This window comes from Hyperoodon ampullatus (genome assembly GCF_949752795.1).
Source record: "Hyperoodon ampullatus genome assembly, chromosome: 6".
NCBI lineage: Eukaryota > Metazoa > Chordata > Mammalia > Artiodactyla > Ziphiidae > Hyperoodon > Hyperoodon ampullatus.
The window spans coordinates 24,321,815-24,345,670 of record NC_136919.1 but is presented as its reverse complement, the minus strand read 5'-3'; the positions used below and the strand labels follow the sequence as shown (position 1 = coordinate 24,345,670).

Here is a 23,856-nt window from a genome sequence, read left to right as displayed (position 1 = left end):
AAGAATCTAACTGGTATAATCTGTTTAGAGCACAAATTAGTAAAGCCTTAGTGTGTATACCCTCTTACCCAGAGAGTCTATTTCTACCAATTTATTCTAAGGAACTAGTTGTGAATATATGCAAGGATCATTCTACAAATATGTTCATTGTAGAATTGCTTACAATAGTGAAAATCATTTATATTCAACAATGAGTGACTGGACAATGGACTAGCCTGACACTAAAAATGATAACAGAGATGTGTACTTAATGATATGGAAAATGTTCACAATATATTGCCTTTTACAACAGGTTATAAAATAGTAATATACATCATGACCCAATATGTATTTTTTTAAACTTATATAAATAAATAATATAGAAAGATAATTTTTAATGGTTACATTTATGTCTGGATTAGAGGTGACTTTTTTCTTCCTTTTACTTTCTTCTACTTTGCAAATTTTCTATACCATATACATTAGAACTTTTGTAATCAGAAGAAAGCAATAAACGTATTTTAGAAAATGCTTCCTATAAACATTTAGCACATGACTTTTAAACCTACAAGATCTCAGAAACCTACATTCATTTACTTTAACTTAATACTTGAAAGATGCCTTTTCAATCATGCTTCCCATTGGTTAATGCCAGACAGTCCTTTATTCATATCCAAAGTTCATGATCTTACTCACTACAATATACATACAGCAATTTCTTCTCTCATTCTAGGCCTAATAGAACCCTGGTTTTCAGTGCCATACTCATCTATGTTTTATGCATAAATATATTAAAAACCAAATTTTAATAATCTCATAATTTTAACAAAATACAACAGTCATGAATTGTATTTTTTTAGAAATAAACATTTCCCAGAGAAACCATAAATCAGTCGTATATCCTCACTTTTGGCCCCTCTTTCTATTTTACTGTAGACACATGGTAAACTTAGATTGATACCTACAATATTAGAGAATATCAGTTATGTTATTTTTCTAGAAACTTCCAGTTTGTTAACCGGCAGGCATGAGTTCTTAACCAGAGTTTTTGAGAAGGGCTTCTGGGGCCCATGTATTCCCTGCATTAGTATACAAAGGTGCATGTATATGTGCACAAAATTTTTCTGGGAAGATAATTTATAGCTTTCATTAGCGACTCTAAAGATTTGGTGACTCTAAAAAGTTTAAACTCATAATAACTTATACTACTTAATATTACTACTTAATATTTCATAAGTTTAGAAATAAAATCTTTTGCTATTGCTCTATTTTGGTAAGAGCAACTTCTTTGATTTTATAATTAGAAAGGCAGCCCATAATCTCTGCCACCAGATGATATTTAGATTTCTCTTAAAATGTATCTTTCAAATTGTATTATGCTCTTTAAAAAAAGATTTGATGAAGATGTTTTACAACATCTTTAATAGAGTATAATTAAAATAGTCTGAAATATAATCCATACAAAGACAGATGAAGACAATTAGGTATGTAGTTCTAGAAATCATTGTACAATAATGTACAAGACATTCGACTATATGGAATTCAAAATTCTTGTGGAGAAAGGCAAAAGACAAAAGCATATACTATATTAATTCTCAAAACTAAAACCATATAAAAAGATTTTGCTATCAATTTTTAACCTTTTATTGTGAAATATTTATAAATTCATGGGAATTTGCAAAAAATGTACATAGAAGTCCCATGTACCCTTCACCCAGTTTCCCCCAAGGGTAACATCTTGCATAGTACAATATCAAAACCAGGCAACTGACATTGGTATAATCCAGAGCTTATTCAAATTCCACCAGTTTTAAACATACACGTGTGTGTGTATAGTTCTGTGCAATTTTACTACACATATAGGTCCATGTAATCACCACTACAATCAACATCCAGAACTATCCCATCACTACAAGGGTCCCTCTTTCTACCCCTTTATTGCCACATCCTTCCCCCTTCCCCAACCCCTGACTCTTGGCAACTACTTCTCTGTTCTCTGTCTCTATAATTCTGTCAGTTCAAGAATGTTATATAAATAGAATCACATAGTATGTAACTTTTTGAGATTGGCTTCTTTCGCTCAGCATAATTCCCTTGAGATCCACTGATGTTGCATGTGTCAATAGTTCATTCCTTTTTACTGCTGAGAGGTATTCTGCAGTGTGGATGTATTCAGTTTGCTGAACCTTTCAACTACTGAAGGATATCTGGGTTTTTGCCAGTTTGGGGCTATTATGAATAAAGTTACTATGGACACTTGTGTACAGGTTTTTGTGTGAATCTAAGTGTTCATTTCTCTGGGATAAATGTATAGGAGTGGGATTCCTGGGTCATATAGTGGTATCATGTTTTGTTTTTTTAAAAGGAAACTCCCCAACTATTTTCTATTGTGGTTGTACAATTTTATATTCCCAACAGCAATGTATGAGTGATCCATTTTCTCTGTATCCTTGCCAGATTCAGTATTATCACTATTTTTTAAATTGAAGTATATTTTACTTACAATATTATATTAGTTTCAGGTGTACAGCATGGTGATTCGGTATTTTTGCAGATTATACTCCATTATAAGTTATTACAAGATAATGGCTAATAAGATAATTCCCTGTGCTATACAATAAATCCTTGTTGCTTATCTATTTTACACATAATAGTTTGTTAATCCCATGCCCCTAATTTGTCCCTCCCCCTCGTCTCTCCCCTTGGGTAACCACAAGTTTGTTTTCTATATCTTTGACTTTGAGCCTGTTTCTCTTTTGCTGATATATTCACGTGTGGTATGTTTCAGATCCCACATATAAATGTGATATTATATAGTACTTGTCTTTGTCTGACTTATTTCACTAAGCATAATACTTTCTAGGTCCATCCACGTTGCTGTAAATGGCAGAATTTCATTCTTTTTTAGGGCTGAGTAATACTTCATTGTATATATATACCATATCATCTTTATCCATTCATCTGTTGATGGGCCCTTGGGTTGCTTCTGTGTCTTGGCTATTGTAAATAGTGCTGCTATGAACACTGGGGTGCATGTATCTTTTCAAATTAGTGTTTTTGTTTTTTTTCTGGACATATGCCCAGGAGAAGAGTTGCTGGGTCATATGGTAGTTCTATTTTTAGTTTTTTAAGGAATCTCCATACTGTTTTCTATAGTGGCTACACCAATTTACATTCCCACCAACAGTGTACAAGCGTTCCCTTTTCTCCATGTCCTCTCCAACACTGGTTATGTGCTGACTTTTTGACGATAGCCACACTGACAGGTGTGAGATGGTACATCATTGTAGCTTTGATTTGCATTTCCCTCATGCTTACTGATGTTGAGCTTTTCATGTGCCTGGGGTCACCTGCATATCCTCTTTGGAAAAATGTCTATTCAGGTCTTCTGTTCACTTTTTTGATTGGGGTGTTTGTTTTTTTTGATATTGAACTGTATGAGCTGTTTATATACTTTGGATATTAACCACTTGTTGGTCACATCATTTGCAAATATTTCTCCCATTGTGCAGGTTGTCTTTTGGTTTCGTTGCTGTTCAAAAGCTTTTAAGTTTAATTAGGTCCCATTTAAAAATTTTTGCTTTTATTTCTTTTGCCTTAGGAGACAAATCCAAACAAATATTGCTACAATTTATGTAAAAGAGTATTCTGCCTATGTTCTTCTAGGACTTTTAAGGTTTCAGTTCTTACATTTACTTCTTTAAACCATTTTTAGTTTACTTTTGTATACAGTGTGAGAGAATGTTTTAATATCTTGTTTTACATGTAGCTGTCCAGTTTTCCCAGCACTAACTTGTTAGAGAGACTGTCTTTTCTCCATTGTATATTCTTGCCTCCTTTGTCATAGATTGACCACAGGTGCATGGGTTTATTTCTGGACTCTCTATTCTGTTCCATTGATCTATGTGTCTGTTTTTGTGCACATACCATGCTGTTTCTATTACTGTAGCTTTTTAGTATTGTCTGAAGTCTGGGAGGGTTATACTCCAGCTTTGTTCTTTTTTCTCAAGGTTGTTTCAGCAATTCGGGGTCTTTTGCTGTTCTATTATGAATTTTAGGATTATTCTAGTTCTGTGAACAATGTCCTGGCTATTTTGATACGGACTGTATTAAATCTGTAGATTCCTCTGGGTAGTATGGCCAGTTTAACAATATTAATTCTTCCAATCCAAGAGCATGGGATATCTTTCCTTCTTTGTATCATCTTCAATTTCCTTCATCAATGCTTTATAGTTTTCAGAGTATAGGTTTTACACCTCCTTAGCAAAGTTTATTCTTAGGTGTTTTATTCTTTTTGATATCATTTTAAATGTGACTGCTTTCTTACTCTCTGATATTTCATTATTAGTGTATAGAAACACAACAGGTTTCTGTATATTAATTTCATATCCTGCAACCTTGCTAAATTCATTTATTAGCTCTAATAGTTTTGGGGTGGAGACTTTAGGGTTTTCTATTTAAAGTATCATGTTATCGGCAAGTAGTGACAGTTTTACCTCTTCCCTCCCAATCTAGATACCTTTTATTTCTTTTTCTTCTCTGACTGCTGTGGCTAGGACTTCCAATAATATGTTAAATAGAAGTGGCATGAGTGGGCATCCTTGTCTTATTCTTGAATTTAGTGGGAAGGTTTTCACCACTGAGTATGATTTTGGCTGTGGGTTTGTCATAAATGGCCTTTATTATGTTGAGATATATTCCCTCTATACCCACTTTGATAAGAATTTTTATCATGAATGGATATGGAATTTTGTCAAATGCTTTTTCTGTGTCTCTTGAGATGATCATGTGATTCTGATCCTTCCTTTTGTTAATGTGGTGTATCACACTGATTGATTTACAAATGTTGAACCATCCCTGTGACCCTGGAATAAATCCAAACTTGATCATGGTGTATGACCCGTTTTATATATTGTCAGATTTGGTTTGCTAATATTTTGTTGAGGATTTTTGCATCTATATTCATCAAAGATATTGGCCTGTAATTTACTATCTCTATAGTATCTCTGTCTGGTTTTGGTATCAAGATAATGGTAGCCCCATGGAATGAATGTGGGAGTGTTCCCTCTTCAGTTTTTTGGAATAGTTTGAGAAGGATAGGTATTAGTTCTTCTTATATGTTTGGTAGAATCCCACTGTGAAGCCATCTAGCCCTGGACTTTGTTTGCTTAGAGTTTTTCTATTACAAATTCAATTTCACTTCTAGTGGCCAGTCTGTTCAAACTGTCTGTATGTTCTTATTTCAGTCTTGGCAGGCTGTATGTTTCTAGAAATTTGTCCATTTCATTGGCATATAACTGTTCGTAGTATTATGATTTTTTTTTAATATCTCTGTGGTATCAGTTGTTATTTCTCCTCTTTCACTTATTTGAGTCCTCTCTTTTTTCTTTTTTTTTTTTTTGCGGTACACAGGCCTCTCACTGCCGTGGCCCCTCCCGCTGCAGAGCACAGGCTCTGGACGCTCAGGCCCAGTGGCCATGGCTCACGGGCCTAGCCACTCCATGGCATGTGGGATCCTCCCGGACCAGGGTACGAACCCACATCCCCTGCATTGGCAGGCGGACTCTCAACCTCTGCACCACCAGGGAAGCCCTCTCTTTTCTTCTTGGTAAGCCTGGCTAAAGGTTTATCAATTTTTAAATCTTTTTAAAAAAACAGCTCTTGGCCTCATTGATCTTTTCTATTGTTTTTATGATCTCTTACTTATTTCTTCTCTGATCTTTATCATTTCATTTTTTCTGCTGACTTTGGGCTTTGTTCTTTTTCTAATTCTTTTAGGTGGTAGGTTAGGTTGTTTGAGATTTTTTCTTGTTTCTTGAAGAAGGACTGTGTCACTATAAACTTCCCTCTCAGAGCTGCATTTGATGCATCCTAACTTTGGAAAGTTCTATTTCCATTTTCATTTGTCTTTTGAGGTATTCTCTGATTTCCTCTTTTTTTTTAACTTTTTAAATTTGTTTATTTTTGGCTGCATTGGGTCTTCATTGCTGTGCGCAGGCTTTCTCTAGTTGTGGCGAGCAGGGGCTACTCTTCATTGTGGGGTGCGGGTTTCTCATTGAGGTGTCTTCTCTTGTTGTGCAGCACAGGCTATAGGTGTGTGGGCTTCAGCTGTTGTGGTGCATGGGCTCAGCAGTTGTGGGTTGTGGGCTCTAGAGCACAGGCTCAGTAGCTGTGATGCACAGGCTTAATTGCTCCGCAGCATGTGGGATCTTACCAGACCAGGGCTCGAACCTGTGTCCCCTGCATTGGCAGGCAGATTCTTAACCACTGTGCCACCAGGGAAGCCCTCTGATTTCCTCTTTGAGTTCATCATTGACCAGGGTTTTTTAGTAGCATGTTCTTTCGTCTCCACATGTTTCTTCTTTTCCCATTTTTCTTTCCATAGTTGATTTCTAGTTTCATACCACTGTGGTCAGAAAAAAAATGCTTGATATAATTTCTTCCTCTTAAATTTGTTGAGGCTTGTTTTGTGGCCTAGTATGTGATCTGTCCTGGAGAATGTTCCATGTGCACTTGAGAAGAATGTGTATTCTGCTGTTTTTGGATTTAATGTCCTATAGATAGCTATTAAGTCCAATTGGTCTGTTGTGTTGTTTAAGACCACTGTTACCTCTTGATTTTCTGTCTGGATGATCTGTCCATTGATGCCAGTGGGTGTTAAGGTCCCCTACTATTATTGTATCATTATTTTTTATTTTAGTCATTCTGATAGGTGTGTTGTGGTGGTATGTCAATGCAGTTTTTAAAAAATATTTATTTATTTGGCTGTGCCGGGTCTTAGCTGTGGCACACAGGATCTTTGTTGCTGTCTGTGGGAACTTCGTTGCAGCATGTGGGATCTAGTTCCTTGACCAGGGATTGAACCCGGGCCCCCTGCACTGGGAGCACAGAGTCGTAGCCAATGGACCACCAGGGAGGTCCCTGTCAATGTAGTTTTAATTTACATTTCCCTAATAGCTAATGAAGTTGAACATATTTTCATGTGTTTTTACATTTAAAGTAATTATCATTTTGTTAGGGCTTATGTCTGCACTTTATTATTTGTTTTCTATTTGTTCCCTGTTTCTCATTCTCCTATTTATCTTTTCTTGCACTCTTGTGGGTTAAACATTTTTGAAAATTCCATTCTGATTTACTTATAATGTTTTTTTAGTATATCACTTTGTATAGTTTTCTTATTGGTTGCTTATGCATTTCAATACACATATAACATCACATTCTACTCATCTCAATGTTTTGCCACTTCAAGTATAAAAACCTTACTTTCATCTAGGTCTCCTTGCCCTCCCTACTTTACAAATACAATTGCTTTAAGTTTTTCTCTACATACGTTAGCACCTCATCAGATGGTGTTATACTTTTTACTTCAAACTAATATGATTTAAGAAACTCATGAGAAGAAGGATAATCCATTTATTTACACCTGTTTTTACCCATTTTGCTCTTTCCTTTCTGAAGTTCCAAGCCATTTTATATTACACCTTTTCTGTTGAGAGAACTTCCTTTAGTCACTCTTTAGGAGTAAGTCAGCTAATGACAAATTCTCTTAGTTTTCTTTCATCTGAGAATGTTTTTATTTCCCTTTCAGTCCTGAAGTATACTTTTGCTGGATACAAAATTTGTGGTTGATAGTTTTTTTCCTTTCAGCACTAAAAATATGCCATTTCCTTCCTTCATGATTCCTCCATGACTGTGAATGAGAAATCCACTGTCATTAAAACTGGTATTCCCCTACGGGTGATGTGTCATTTCTCTCTGGCTGTTTACAAGACTTTTTTCTTTGTCTTTAGTTTTCAGAAGTTTCATTATGATGTGCCTTGGTGTGGGATTCTTTGGATTCATCCTGTCCGGGATTTCCTAAGCTTCTTGAACCTGTAGGTTTATGTCCTTAGGCAAATTTGAGAAGTTTTCAGCCATTATGCCTTCAAATACTCTTTCAGCCCCATTCTTTGTTTTGAGGCTCTGATAATACAAATATTAGATCTTTTCTTATTTTCTCCACAGGTCCCTAAGGGTCTGCTAGATATTTTTTCCCCCCATAGGCCCCTCAGGTTCAGCTAATTATTTTGTTTTGTTTAAGTCTGTTTACTCTGTTGTCCAGATTGGGTAATTTCTATTGTTCTATCTTCAGGTTCACTAATTCTGTGCTCTATCATATTCATTCTGTTACTGAGCTCATACACTGCATTTTTATTTTGGTTGTTTCATTTGGTTCTTTTTTGTATGTTCTCTTTCTTTGGTGAATTTTCTATTTTTTCATTTTTTTCAAAAGTATTTGCAATTGCAAATTGAAGCATTTTTACAACAGCTGCTTTAAAATCGTTGTCAGATAATTCCAACATCTGATTCACCATAATGTTGGTGTCTGTTGGTTATCTTTTCTCATTCAAGTTGTCATTTTCCTGCCTCTTAGTATAAAGATTGACTTTTTTTATTGTAACCTGGACATTTGGACATATGTTAAGACGAATGTCCTATTTTATTTTATTTTATTTTAATTTTTTTTACATCTTTATTGGAGTATAATTGCTTCACAATGGTGTGTCAGTTTCTGCCCTACAACAAAGTGAATCAGTTACAAATGTCCTATTTTAGCAGGCAGTTACTCCATTTAGGTTTATCATATACCTCCTGGCCCACTTTTGTAGGCTGTGGTTCCAATAATAATTTAGTTTTCAGGGCCCTCATGGTGCTATTCTGATCTGATACAGCAGTATACACTTCCCTGGGCCCCTGCTGCTGGGGAGGAGGGGTGGGAGCACACTAGGCAGCAGGTCAGAGAGCACCACCTTGGGCCTACTCTGTGGGCTGCTTGGTGCTGGCAAGGCCCCCGCTCAATCACTGCTAGTGCTACCTGCAGGGATGGAAGGCACTTACCTGGGCCATGCAATAGCACTAGGTGAGAGGGAGGAGACACCAGGCCATGGGGTGGAGAATGCTCCTCTGGGCCCACAATCCAGGATGCCTGGTTTTGCTGTCATTTTATAGATTCATTCAAAATCTTGAAATTTAGGCCCACAACCAGAGAAGACAATGGTACCTCAGTCACATAATGGACATAACTAGTGCTTTGGGTCAAGATCCAAATTTTAATTATGTATTTTCTAGACCTTATCAAAAATTATAATAACTAACCATAAACACCATTAAATATATACCATTATGAAAAATATTTAAGGGTTACTTTATAAAAAATACTAAAATATAAAAAATTAGTACCCTTTTACCTAACTTAACAAAATTAATTATTTCTAAATAGTCTAGTGTTGGGGGAGTGCTTGGGGGGAAGGGGACTATCTTTTATACAAAATGGAAGTTTTGAACACTGATTTAAATGAACATGATACAACAAAATTTGTTTTGCAGAGTTACAAACAGGATGGAAGAATGTTATACTGATTCATCAGGAGATGGCAAGCTTTTTCTGTGAAGGGTCTAACAGTATACATTTTAGGCTTTGCTGGCCATACTGTCTCTGCACAACTGCTCAACTCTGTAGTTGTGTAAAAGCAACCACAGACAATATATAAATAAAGGAATGTGGCTGTGTTCCAATAAAACTTTATTTACAAAAACAGGCAATGGCCCATAAGTTGTAGTTTGCTCACCTGAGTTACCTCATAAAACCATAAAATTTACAGCCAGAAAGGAACTTTGAGATCACCCAGTTAACATTTTCATTGGTCAAATGAAGATACCACAGCCCCAAAAGATGAAATAATTTCACTTATTTCACCTGGCGAGTGAATGGCAGCATTCAAACTAAAACTTTAAAGTTGTGTTATTACTTCCAGTCCAGTATTCTGATGCATGAATGTATAATGCTACTGTATAATTATGGGTATAATTATTGGAACACAGTAGAGTGTACAAATCAATCAGATTTTATTTAAAACTTACAAAATTAATTGTATGAAAGGTTTTCAGAAAAAGTAAGTTATGCTGAAATAGCATCTTAGATCAATTTGTGAGAACTTTTAAAATAATTTTTACAAAGAGAGATTACCAATAATGCACAACAAATACAAAATGGAGATATTCAGAGAATGACATTTAGGCAGCCAGGAAAGTGGACTAACTAGTAATGATGCATTTCTCTACTAACGTGTGAACTTGTATTACACAAAACAGAAAGTACTTCCTTCTTACCCTGAACACACATGTTTAATATTTATTATCCTAGGTTCACCAAACTTCTCCTTTTAGTCAGACAAAGCCCAAATACCTGTTGTTGGTAGACATGGTCACATGCCTCTGCACTGGAACATCTTTGAATACTTCATTTCCAATAGTTGTATGTAATGTGTAAGGCGGCATTTCAGCAACAGATTTAACTCCAAGACAGTCTCCTTTGTCTCTTAACAGTGTTGGATTAGGTTTTTTGTTGATAGAAAAATCTGAAGAAAATCCTGGTTGTCTGAGGGTTGCTTTTGGTTTTCCTACGAAGTCAGGCATACATAACGGAATTGATTAGCTTCCCAAAACCATGGTTTCATTATGTCACTCCCCTGTCCAGATGTTTTCTGTCAGTCTCTATTCTCAGAACAGTTTGTAAGAATATGAGGAGGTGTCACACCAGTCAGAATGGCCATCATCAAAAATCTACAAACAATAAATGCTGGAGAGGGTGTGGAGAAAAGGGAACCCTCTCGCACTGTTGGTGGGAATGTAAACTGATACAGCCACTATGGAGAACAGTATGGAGGTTCCTTAAAAAACTAAAAATAGAAGTACCATACGACCCAGCAATCCCACTACTGGGCATATACCCTGAGAAAACCATAATTCAAAAAGGGTCATGTACCACAATGTTCACTGCAGTTCTATTTACAGTAGCCAGGACATGGAAGCAACCTAAGTGTCCATTAACAGATGAATGGATAAAGAAGATGTGGCACATATATACAATGGAATATTACTCATCCATAAAAGGAAACGAAATTGAGTTATTTGTAGTGAGGTAGATAGACCTAGAGTCTGTCATACAGAGTGAAGTAAGTCAGAAAGAGAAAAACAAATACTGTATGCTAACACATATATATGGAATCTAAAAAAAAAAAAAAAAAAGGTCATGAAGAACCTAGGGGCAGGACGGGAATAAAGACACAGACATAGAGAATGGACTTGAGGACACGGGGAGGGGGAAGGGTAAGCTGGGACAAAGTGAGAGAGTGGTATGGACATATACTACCAAATGTAAAATAGATAGCTAGTGGGAAGCAGCCGCATAGCACAGGGAGATCAGCTCGGTGCTTTGTGACCACCTAGAGGGGTGGGATAGGGAGGATGGGAGGGAGACGCAAGAGGGAGGAGATAAGGGGATATATGTATATGTATAGCTGATTCACTTTGTTATAAAGCAGAAACTAACACCATTATAAAGCAATTATACTCCAATAAACATGTTAAAAAATAAATAAGTAAATTTAAAAAAAAAATAAAGAATATGAGGAGATGGTCACTAGAGGGTCAGTCAGCAGGGGATGAGTAGATTGGTGTATTTAGCAGATGAGGTTCTTCAAAACATGGCTTCATCTGCTAGACTAGCCCATTACTTTCCCTCTACTCACCAAGTAACTTGGTGGCAGTCACCTCACATTCTTACAAGTGCAGCACACTCAGCCATTATCTCAGTCCTCCCATCTCTTCTCCATCAATTTAAATTCTTCCAACTGTTAGAGGTCTTGGTTCAAGTCTCCCCTTTGCCATGAAGCCCTCCACTGCCATTCTCACAATGATTGCTCCTTTGTCTAAAATGCTCCTTGTGGCATTTAGGAATCAACTCTTTTCTACCATCATTGAACTATTTCTTGAGAATTTAGTTTTAGAAATGATTATAAGCTCCTTGAGATAAATGATCAGTAAACACAGGCTGAGTTGCCTATAATACCTTTATGTACTATATAATTCACGTTTTTCTGAAAATAGAAGATTTACAGTAAAAGACATGATTTCCTAAATAAGACATTAACTTAGAGGTTCTTGGTTCATCCAACATTCTAGAGGAGCCTTTCCCCCAAAATAAAGAGTAAAACCACACTTTACCATAATAAGTTTAATTAAAATCTATGCTGAGTTATTTCACACTGTATAATTACTTTACTTAATAAGTCATGCTTATCAGGTTCACTTAATTTCAAATGGAAATACTAGCTTCAGGACTTCTCCCTTGACATATGAATATTAACAAATAAAGGTGTTTATCATGAATACAAGCAATATTTCCATCTGACAGTATATTCACAGACAGGTTTTAAAAGTTTAGCATGTGAAAAGATCTTACCTTCTAGAAAAAATGGCATGGTTTTCTTTACTCTCATCTGACAATTAACTTGCCGACCAGTTTTCCTTTTAGAACTCCTCTGACGAGCCACTAACTGAGCAATTCTTGCAGTTTCTGCGCAGGCCATGGCATAGCAGGTAATCTAATTATGAGAGGCAAGGTGAGAGGAGAAACATTTCTCAGATTCACTGGTACCTAAAGGCTGATTTTTCCAAGTGCATCTTTGTGTGTTTATATGTCCCAAATCAAGCTGTATGCAAATATTCACGTCTCTCTCTCTTTGATAATGTTAGAGTTAAATTATATTTTCTGCAAGAGAAATCAAGCATAGTCCGGCACACTGAATAATCTCTCCTCAAATTGAAACTTTCACTTATTCCTTAAACAGGTATTTATTAAGCATCTAAAATGTGCTAGGTACTGTAGGATTAACAAATGAACCAAATGAAACCTGTGATTTGCATATATTATCTCATATAATTTGTGAGATATATTTTATTCCCATTTTACACATGGGAAAACAGAGGCTCAGGAAAGTTAAGCAAACTTCTCAAGCCACACAGCTAGGCTATCTCTCTGAATTCAAAGTACACACTTGTAACTGCTATTTGTATTTAGTGGTCTCCCGAAGACCACTAAATCCTGGTCTTGCACTGCAATGGATTAGCTGGGTGACTTGGGGCAAACCAGTTTACTTCTAAAATCTTCATATTATCAGCTGTAAAACAGGGAAGAGCTTAGATCTGGGGTTTTCAAACTGTTCAATGGAGCCATAGAATTCCATGGAGGTGCCTCCGGGCTGTGAGGGCAAGACAGGGTAAGCAGAGGCCTGGACCTCTGGCACCTACTTAAAATACAGTAGCTCAGCTTTTTATCTTTAAAAAAAAATGGTGGGATATATAGGATATTTGAAAAAGGATTTGAAAAAAGAATGTAGACTGTTGAGATTAGACTATCTCTAGAGAACCATCTAGTGTTAAAGTCTTTGATTCTAAGTTGAAATCAAGAACAGGAAAGCAGTGAGGCTTTACACCACAAGCCAAAACATGTTTCTATTCTTTGGTCCAGTATTTCCATTCCTGAAAATATAAGAATATATTTCAAAAGAAGAAAAAGTTACATACCTAAATATGTGCATTAGGGGTTATTTTAATAGTCTAAACCTGGAAACATTAAAAATGTCCAAAATAGGAGAATAAAGAGTTGAGTAAATTATAGCATAGTAACTATATGAAGCATTACTAAATTATTAATTAATTCATTCAGATATCTGATCATTTATACATTCAACACATATTTATTAAACACCTACTGTTAGGGGTAAAAAAAAAAAATCCCTTATCCTCAAGAAACTTCTGAAGGAAAGAGAGGCAAAGAGACTAAACAGAAAACATTATGTCATGTGTAATACTGGATGTATTACAAGGGGCCAAGCAGACAGAAAGGAGGGCTTAAATCTGTCTGGGAGAACCAGGGTCACTGAAGGAAATTTTATTATTAATATAATATTTAATTAGTTTATACCTTCTCATTATATAAAATTTATTACAGATTACATGAACCTCTGACCACTCTCCCAATCCTGGGCTCCTTTTCTCCTCTATCCACTGCCTCCCTACCCACCCCCCTCCCAAGAGGACAACTATTATAATTTTTGGTGAGAAATACTCCAGACCTGTTATACATATTTACATATATAGAAATGTACCCTGAAAAAGGTACTGATTGTGGGGATGGGTGCCTTTCTGTCTTGGATGGTGGTTTGTCCATATCTTTCATACTGTACATTAGGCAGAAACCAAGAAGTGAAACTGTTGGGTCATAGAGTATATGCAATAAAAAATTTACTTGCTACCACCTAATCGCCCATGTTATATATAAAATATTCTTCCAGAGAAACTAAAGGATTTAAAATTGTAGAACAACATGATCACTGTTACTAAAGTGTGAAGGTGAGAACAGGCTAGGGACTAAAGACAGGGATAACAGTAGGGAGGGCTCTGTAATAACCAAAAGTGATGATCAATCAATTAGAGGCTGAACTAGGATCCAGACAGTAGGAATAGATAGGAGTCAGGTCAAATGATGAGAATTTTAAAATGTCTGTTAGATTCGGTAATCAGGAAGTCATTAGTAACCTAGGCAAAAACAGCTGTAGCAGGTCTATAATGAGTGGGTATGACATTTAGGCAGTTAAGGTCTCCAGTACAGTTATTTGGTTTGGACAATGAGACTGGGTAAAGTTTAACTTGAAAATTTTTAATTTAATATGGTTAAAACCTTATTTTTGCAACGGAAAGAATTTGAGGCTAAAACAAAAGACATGAGAATCTTGGCTGTGCTGTGGATGCTGTTCTCTCTATCACTTCCGATCTTGGCTAGTGCTTCTCACTTTGACTTCTACCCTAATTATGAGATTGGAAGTGCCAGACAGGCAATTAAGAATTGGTTTGACTCTTCTGAAACACACAATTACCTTCTTACCTCTCCAGATCTACTAGTCTCTACCCTGACAACTGTTGGCATACTTCTCAGATAGGCTTCTAGCGTAGGATAACCAAATTGCTTGAAGGGGATCCAGTCTCCAGTTAAGGATCTGTACTCTCCTTGGAGCTGGGGTAATGCTATTCCACTCTTATGAGACTGTAGAACAGCTCGTAGCATTTTTGAAACCAGATCTGCTTCCAGCATCTTCACCTATAAGAACACAGTGGAAGGTTACTATAATGATGCATTAGTCTGTGAATTCAAATATATTTTCAGAGTTTACACTTGTTTGAGTATTTCATAAATTGCTATTGAATACTTTCTGTGCTATTACAATACAGGGAAATAACTGCTATGGTAGAGAAAAGCATGGAATACTATGAGAACATCAGGGAAGTCAGGAAGGCACAAAGACTAGCCCGGGGAGGGACAATATCAGGGAATGTTTCCCAGATGGGAGGAGGCCTGATGGAGTCCTGAAGGACAAGATGCAATCGGCCAGGCAAGGAAGCAAAGGGTGTGTGTGGGTGGGGGTGGGGAATGGGGAGAGGTATCAGCCCCAAGCAGAGGGAACGGAAAATTCAAAAGGCACAGAGGTGAGAGAGAAGCACATGGCTGGTTCTGAGAACCCCAGGCAGTTAAGTGGCTGGACATGAATGAACAAAGACTCTAAGCTGAGGACTGAAAGATGGGGATGGGAGAGGTGAGAAGAGGCAGACCCAGAAGAGACTACTAGATATGCTAAGATGTTTGCATTTTTGCCAAAAGTAATGTGAGACCTTGGAGGGATTTTAAATAGCAGAATAAAATGATCAGCTCTGCATTTTAAGAAGATCACTCCTCAGTAGCAGGGAAAATAAACTAGGAGAAAGATAAATGAGTTGTAAGAACTGAAGATATGGAAGATCTGAAAGCAGGACCTTGGGAAAAAACAAAAACTCAGTATCAGAGGTAATTAGGAAGTGGAATCAACAGGAACTGATTAACTGGTTTGAATTATGAGAGAGGCCCCAGATTTCTAGCTAGAAGCGTGGTGGATAGTAATGGCCCACACTTAGGTGGGGTAGAGGCAGGTTCGCAAGAGAGGAAGGGAGTGAAATCGTTCTGGACATATGGAGTTTGGGATGCTCTTAGGGCAGCCACGTAGTTATATTCATTAGGAACTTAGGTTAGAAATCTGAGCTGCTTATAGATTTGTTGGCCTTCAGCATATATGTGGTATCTGGTGTCCAGGGAGTTAAAAATAAGGTTAAGGATGGACTGCTATGGAAGGCTGTCATTTAAGAGATGGGCAGAGGAACAAGAACCTATAAAAGGCTAAGAAAAAGGGACCAGAGAGATAGAAGTAGAAAAGGCAAAGTCACAGTGTCATACAAACAAAAAGAGGAAAAAGCCAAAAAGAATGGCATATTAAAAAATGTCATATGCAATAACAGACAGGTCAAGTGAGAGAAAAAAGAAAAGTGACTAATAAATTTTGGTACCAAAGAAATCCATGGGGACCTTGGCTAAGGATTTTCATTGATCAGTAACAGGCATTTTTCTAGATTAATCACTCATATTTTCTTTGGACTAATGGTAAACAGAATGAAGATACATTCAGAGAAGGACATCCAAGCAGCCATGAAAAGTAGATTTAGCCTTTCATTACAGGAAGGAGAAAGGCAAGCCATGGACAACTTGCTAATTTTTCCTTCAACAGTGCTATCCGATAGAACTTTCTTCTCTGGTGATCCAGTGGCTAAGACTCCGTACTCCCAATGCAGGGAGGCTGGGTTCAATCCCTGGTCAGGGAACTAGATTCCACATGTCTCAACTAAGAGTTCTCATGCTGCAACTAAAGATCCTGCATGACGCAACGAAGATCCTGCACGTGGCGATGAAGATCCTGTATGCGGCAACTAAGACCCAGTGCATCCAAATAAATAAATAAATAAATATTTTAAAAAAGAACTTTCTGTGATTATAGAAATATTTTATATCTGTGCAGTCCAACATGGTAGCCACTAGCCACATGTGGCTACTGAGCACTTAAAATGTGGCATGAGTAAGGAACTGAAATTTTAACTTAAATTAAATAGGGCAAGTGGATACTATATCGGACTTCACAGAATTCTAGACAATCCTGCTCTTTCTCTGGTTTAGAAACATAAAGGAAGAACAGCATACAGTTTTAGCAATTTCCTAATTTGTCCATTTAAAAAAGGAGACAAAATAGCTCATTTGCAGGTGCTCTTGATTATAAATATAATACTCAAATGATGGCAAAGTTTAAATGGTAAATAACCTAAGTATGCATTATGTACTTCCCTCTACTAAACATTAACTCTTTTCAAATTGTCACCACTAGCACGAATACCATTTAATTAATACTATTAATTAAACAGTAAATTAATTAAATAGTAAAGAGTCTACGAAAGTCCTATACTAGGTCTATATTCTTACTCTCTCTATAGACAGAAAGACATACACACACATATATGTATATATACACATATATTTATATTAAAATATAAATTTATATTTATATTAAAATCTTCATTTAGGTATAACTTACATAAAATACTATGTGTAGTGTTTACTGAGTTTTGAAAGCACATATATACTATGTAATCACCACGACAATCAAGATCTAGACATCACCAAAAATGTGGGGTGTACAATATATGTAAAAGTAAAATGTACAACCACAACAGCACAAAGAATGAGTGAAAGGAACCGGAAGTATATTATTGGAAGGTGCTTATACTATACGTAAAGTAGTATAATATTATTTCAAAGGGGAATGCAATTACGAGATATATTGTAAAACTTATGACAGCCACTAAAAATTTTTAAGAGGCATAACTAATAAGCCAGTAGTAGTACAGGTAAAACAAAATAGAAATTCAATAAAAAACTAGGTAGAAGTAAAAAAAAAAAGTAGGAAAAAAGAGAAAACAGAAACAAAAAGAACAGAAAAGGCAAATAGAAAACATCTGGCAAAATGATAGATTTAAAGTCAACCATACCAGCAGAAGCAAGAAGAACTACAATCCTGCAGCCTGTGGAACAAAACCCACATTCACAGAAAGATAGACAAGATGAAAAGGCAGAGGGCTATGTACCCGATGAAGGAACAAGATAAAACCCCAGAAAAACAACTAAATGAAGTGGAGATAGGGAATCTTCCACAAAAAGAATTCAGAATGATGATAGTGAAGATGATCCAGGACCTCGGAAAAAGAATGGAGGCAAAGATGGAGAAGATGCAAGAAATGTTTAACAAAGATCTAGAAGAATTAAAGAACAAACAAACAGAGATGAACAATACAATAACTGAAATGAAAACTACACTAGAAGGAATCAATAGCAGAATAACTGAGGCAGAAGAACGGATAAGTGAACGACAGAATGGTGGAATTCACTGCTGAGGAACAGAATAAAGAAAAAAGAATGAAAAGAAATGAAGATAGCCTAAGAGACCTCTGGGACAACATTAAGCGCAACGACATTCGCATTACAGGGGTCCCAGAAGTAGAAGAGAGAGAGAAAGGACCTGAGAAAATATTTCAAGAGATTATAGTCAAAAACATCCCTAACATGGGAAAGGAAATAGCCACCCAAGTCCAGGAAGCACAGAGAATCCCATACAGGATAAACCCAAGGAGAAACAGGTCAAGACACATAGTAATCAAATTGGCAAAAATTAAAGACAAAGAAAAATTATTGAAAGCAGCAAGGGAAAAATGACAAATAACATACAAGGGAACTTCCATAAGGTTAACAGCTGATTTCTCAGCAGAAACTCTACAAGCCAGAAGGGAGTGGCATGATATACTTAAAGTGATGAAAGGGAAGAACCTACAACCAAGATTACACTACCCAGCAAGGATCTCATTCAGATTCGATGGAGAAATCAAAAGCTTTGCAGACAAGCAAAAGCTAAGAGAATTCAGCACCACCAAACCAGCTCTACAGCAAATGCTAAAGGAACTTCTCTAAGTGGGAAACCCAAGAGGAGAAAAGGACCTACAAAAACAAACCCAAAACAATTAAGAAAATGGTCATAGGAACATACATACCGATAATTACCTAAAATGTGAATGGATTAAATGCTCCAACCAAAAGACACAGGTTTGCTGAATGGATACAAAAACAAGACCCATATATATGCTGTCTACAAGAGACCCACTTCAGACCTAGGGACACATACAGATTGTAAGTGAGGGGATGGAAAAAGATATTGCATGCAAATGGAAATCAAAAGAAAGCTGGAGTAGCAATACTCATATTAGATAAAATAGACTTTAAAATAAAGAATGTTACAAGAGACAAGGAAGGACACTACATAATGATCAAGGGATCAATCCAAGAAAAAGATATAACAACTATAAATATATAGGCACCCAACATAGGAGCACCTCAATACATAAGGCAACTGCTAACAGCTCCAAAAGAGGAAATCGACAGTAACACAATAATAGTGGGGGACTTTAACACCTCACTTACACCAATGGACAGATCTTCCAAAATGAAAATAAATGGGAAAACAGAAGCTTTAAATGACACAACAGACCAGAGAGATTTAATTGTATTTATAGGACATTCCATCCAAAAACAGCAGATTACACTTTCTTCTCAAGTGCGCACGGAACATTCTCCAGGATAGGTCACATCTTGGGTCACAAATCAAGCCAGTAAATTTAAGAAAATTGAAATCATATCAAGCAACTTTTCTGACCACACTATGAGATTAGAAGTCATTTACAGGGAAAAAAACGTAAAAACACAGACACATGGAGGCTAAACAATACACTATTAAATAACCAAGAGATCACTGAAGAAATCAAAGAGGAAATCAAAATATACCTAGAGACAAATGACAATGAAAACACGACGATCCAAAACCTATGGGATGCAGCAAAAGCAGTTCTAAAAGGGAAGTTTATAGCTATACAAGCCTACCTCAAGAAACAAGAAAAATCTCAAATAAACAATCTAACCTTACACCTAAAGGAACTAGAGAAAGAAGAACAAACAAAACCCAAAGTTAGCAGAAGGAAAGAAATCATAAAGATCAGAGCAGAAATAAATGAAATAGAAACAAAGAAAACTATAGCAAAGATCAATAAAACTAAAAGCTGGTTCTTTGAGAAGATAAACAAAATTGATAAACCATTAGCCAGACTCATCAAGGAAAAGAGGGAGAGGACTCAAATCAATAAAATTAGAAATGAAAAAGGAGAAGTTACAACAGACACTGCAGAAATACAAAGCATCCTAAGGGACTATTACAAGCAACTCTATGCCAATAAAATGGACAATCTGGAAGAAACGGACAAATTCTTAGAAAGGTATAACCTTCCAAGACTGAACCAGGAAGAAATAGAAAATATGAACAGACCTATCACAAGTAATGAAATTGAAACTGTGATTAAAAATCTTCCAACAAACAAAAGTCCAGGACCAGACAGCTTCACAGGTGAATTCTATCAAACATTTAGAGAAGAGCTAACACCCATCCCTCTCAAACTCTTCCAAAACACTGCAGAGGAAGGAACACTCCCAAACTCATTCTATGAAGCTACCATCACCCTGACCAAAACCAGACAAAGATACTACAAAAAAGGAAATTACAGACCAATATCACTGATGAATATAGATGCAAAAATCCTCAACAAAACACTAGCAAACAGAATCCAACAACACATTAAAAGGATCATGCACCACGATCAAGTGGGATTTATCCCAGGGATGCAAGGATTCTTCAATATATGCAAATCAATCAATGTGATACACCATATTAACAAATTGAAGAAGAAAAATGATATGATCATCTCAATAGATGCAGAAAAAGCTTTTGACAAAATTCAACACCGATTTATGATAAAAACTCTCCAGAAAGTGGGCATAGAGGGAACCTACCACAACATAATAAAGGCCATACACAACAAGCCCACAGCAAACATCATTCTCAATGGTGAAAAACTGAAAGCATTTCCTCTAAGATCAGGAACAAGACAAGGATGTCCACTCTCACCACTATTAGTCAACATAGTTTTGGAAGTCCTAGCCACGGCAATCAGAGAATAAAAAGAAATAAAAGGAATACAAATTGGAAGAGAAGAAGTAAAACTGTCACTGTTTGCAGATGACATGATACTATACATGGAGAATCCTAAAGACGCCACCAGAAAACTACTAGAGCTAATCAATGAATTTGGTAAAGTTGCAGGATACAAAATTAATGCACAGAAATCTCTTGCATTCCTATACACTGATGATGAAAAATCTGAAAGAGAAATTAAGGAAACACTCCCATTTACCACTGCAACAAAAAGAATAAAATACCTAGGAATAAACCTACCTAGGGAGACAAAAGACCTGTATGCAGAAAACTATAAGACACTGATGAAAGAAATTAAAGATGATACCAACAGATGGAGAGATACACCATGTTCTTGGATTAGAAGAATCAATATTGTGAAAATGATTACACTACCCAAAGCAATCTACAGATTCAATGCAGTCCCTATAAAATTACTAATGGCATTTTTTACGGAACTAGAAAAAACATCTTAAAATTTGTATGGAGACACAAAAGACCCCGAATAGCCAAAGCAGTCTTGAGGGAAAAAAATGGAGATGGAGGAATCAGATTCCCTGACTTCAGACTATACTACAAAGCTACAATAAGCAAGACAATATGGTACTGGCACAAAAAAAGAAACATAGATCAATGGAACAAGACAGAAAGCCCAGAGATAAACTCACGCACCTATGGTCAACTAATCTATGACAAAGGAGGCAAGGATATACAATGGAGAAAAGACAATCTCTTCAATAAGTGGTGCTGGGAAAACTGGCAAGCTACATGTAAAAGAATGAAATTGCAACACTCCCTAACACCATACACAAAAATAAACTCAAAATGGATTAGAGACCTAAATGTAAGACAGGACACTATCAAACTCTTAGAGGAAAACATAGGAAGAACGCTCTTTGACGTAAACCACAGCAAGATCTTTTTTGATCCACCTCCTAGAGTAATGGAAATAAAAACAAAAATAAACGAATGGAACCTAATGAAACCTCAAAGCTTTTGCACAGCAAAGGAAACCATAAACAAGATGACAACCCTCAGAATGGGAGAAAGTATTTGCAAATGAATGAACGGACAAAGGATTAATCTCCAAAATATATAAACAGCTCATGCAGCTCAATATTAAAGAAACAAACAACCCAATCCAAAAATGGGCAGAAGACCTAAATAGACATTTATCCAAAGAAGACATACAGATGGCCAAGAAGCACATGAAAAGCTGCTCAACATCGCTAATTATTAGAGAAATGCAAATCAAAACTACAATGAGGTATCACCTCACACCAGTCAGAATGGGCATCATCAGAAAATCTACAAACAACAAATGCTGGAGAGGGTGTGGAGAAAAGGGAACCCTCTTGCACCGTTGGTGGGAATGTAAATTGATACAGCCACTATGGGGAACAGTATGGAGGTTCCTTAAAGAACTAAAAATAGAATTACCATATGACCCAGCAATCCCACTACTCGGCATATACCCAGAGAAAACCATAATTCAAAAAGACACATGCACCCCAATATTCATTGCAGCACTATTTACAATAGCTAGGTCATGGAAGCAACCTAAATGCCCATCGACAGACGAATGGATAAAGAAGGTGTGGTACATATATACAATGGAATATTACTCAGCCATCAAAAGGAACGAAATAGGGTCATTTGTTGAGACGTGGATGGATCTAGAGACTGTCATACAGCGTGAAGTATGTCAGAAAGAGAAAAAGAAATATCGTACATTAACGCATGTATGTGGACCCTAGAAAAATGGTACAGATGAACCGGTTTGCAGGGCAGAAGTTGAGACACAGATGTAGAGAACAAACATATGGACACCAAGGGGGGAAAGCAGTGGGGGGGTGTGGGTGGTGGTGTGATGAATTGGGCAATTTGGATTGACATGTATACACTGATGTGTATAAAACTGATGACTAATAAGAACTTGCTGTATAAAAAAGTTAAATTAAATTAAAAAATTTTAAAAAGGACTACATACAGGGGAATTCCCTGGATGTCCAGTGGTTAGGGCTCTGTGCTTCCACTGCAGGGGGCCCAGGTTCATTCCCTGGTCAGGGAACTAAGATCCCACAATCCTGCTGCACAGCCAAATAAATAAATTTAAAAAAATAATAAAATAAAATAATGTCAACCATACGAATAATTACATTAAGTGTAAATGACTGAAATATCCTGAATAAAAAGTTAGAGATTGGTAGAGTGGATATAAAAGCAAGATTTTCCTATATACTATCTACAAGAAACCTATTCTAAATACAAACACATAGGTTAAAAGTAAAAATACAGAAAAAGATATGCATGTAAATACATGACTATATTAATTTCAGAACAAGTAATACTACCAAGGATAAAGAGGGACATTACAGGGACTTCCCTGGTGGCGCAGTGGTTAAGAATCCGCCTGCCAATGCAGGGGACATGGGCTCGATCCCTGGTCTGGGAAGATCCCACATGCCACGGAGCAACTAAGCCCGTACACCACAACTACCGAGCCTGTGCTCTAGAGCCCACCCGTGAGCCACAACTACTGAGCCCACGTGCCACAACTACTGAAGCCCACATGCCTAGAGCCCATGCTCTGCAACAAAAGAAGCCACCACAATGAGAAGCATGTGCACTGCAACGAATAGTAGCCCACTCGCAGCAACAAGAGAAAGCCCGCATGCAGCAATGAAGACCCAAAGCAGCCAAAAATAAATAAATAAAATATAAATAAATTTAAACAATAGAGGGACATTACATAATAATTAAGGAATTAATTAATCAGGAAGATATAAGAATCCTAACTGTGACTGCATCTAACATTAGAGTTTTAAAATACATGAATGAAAAAACAATAGAGTTATGACTGGAGACTTCAAAACTCTTTTCTCAGTAATTGGTAGAGCCAGTAAACAAAAATATCAGTAAGGATATAGAGGAGCTGAACAACACCATCAACCAAACTGGTCTAATTGATATTTACAGAACACTCCATCCCAACAGTAGCAAAATATACATTCTTTTC

At 36.6% G+C, this 23,856-nt stretch overlaps 1 protein-coding gene across 1 annotated transcript in view; it reads right to left on the bottom strand.

The window, feature by feature from the left end:
* The window catches only part of TDRD7 (tudor domain containing 7), an 89,323-nt gene that overhangs the window by 52,595 nt on the left and 12,872 nt on the right, over positions 1-23,856 (bottom strand). The window contains exons 2-4 of the mRNA XM_079705912.1: positions 14,747-14,959; positions 12,263-12,404; positions 10,205-10,418 (exon numbers count right to left, since the gene is read on the bottom strand). Coding sequence (XP_079562038.1) covers positions 10,205-10,418; positions 12,263-12,404; positions 14,747-14,953 — 563 coding nt within the window. The 5' untranslated portion in view covers positions 14,954-14,959. The remainder of the gene's footprint in view (positions 1-10,204; positions 10,419-12,262; positions 12,405-14,746; positions 14,960-23,856) is intronic.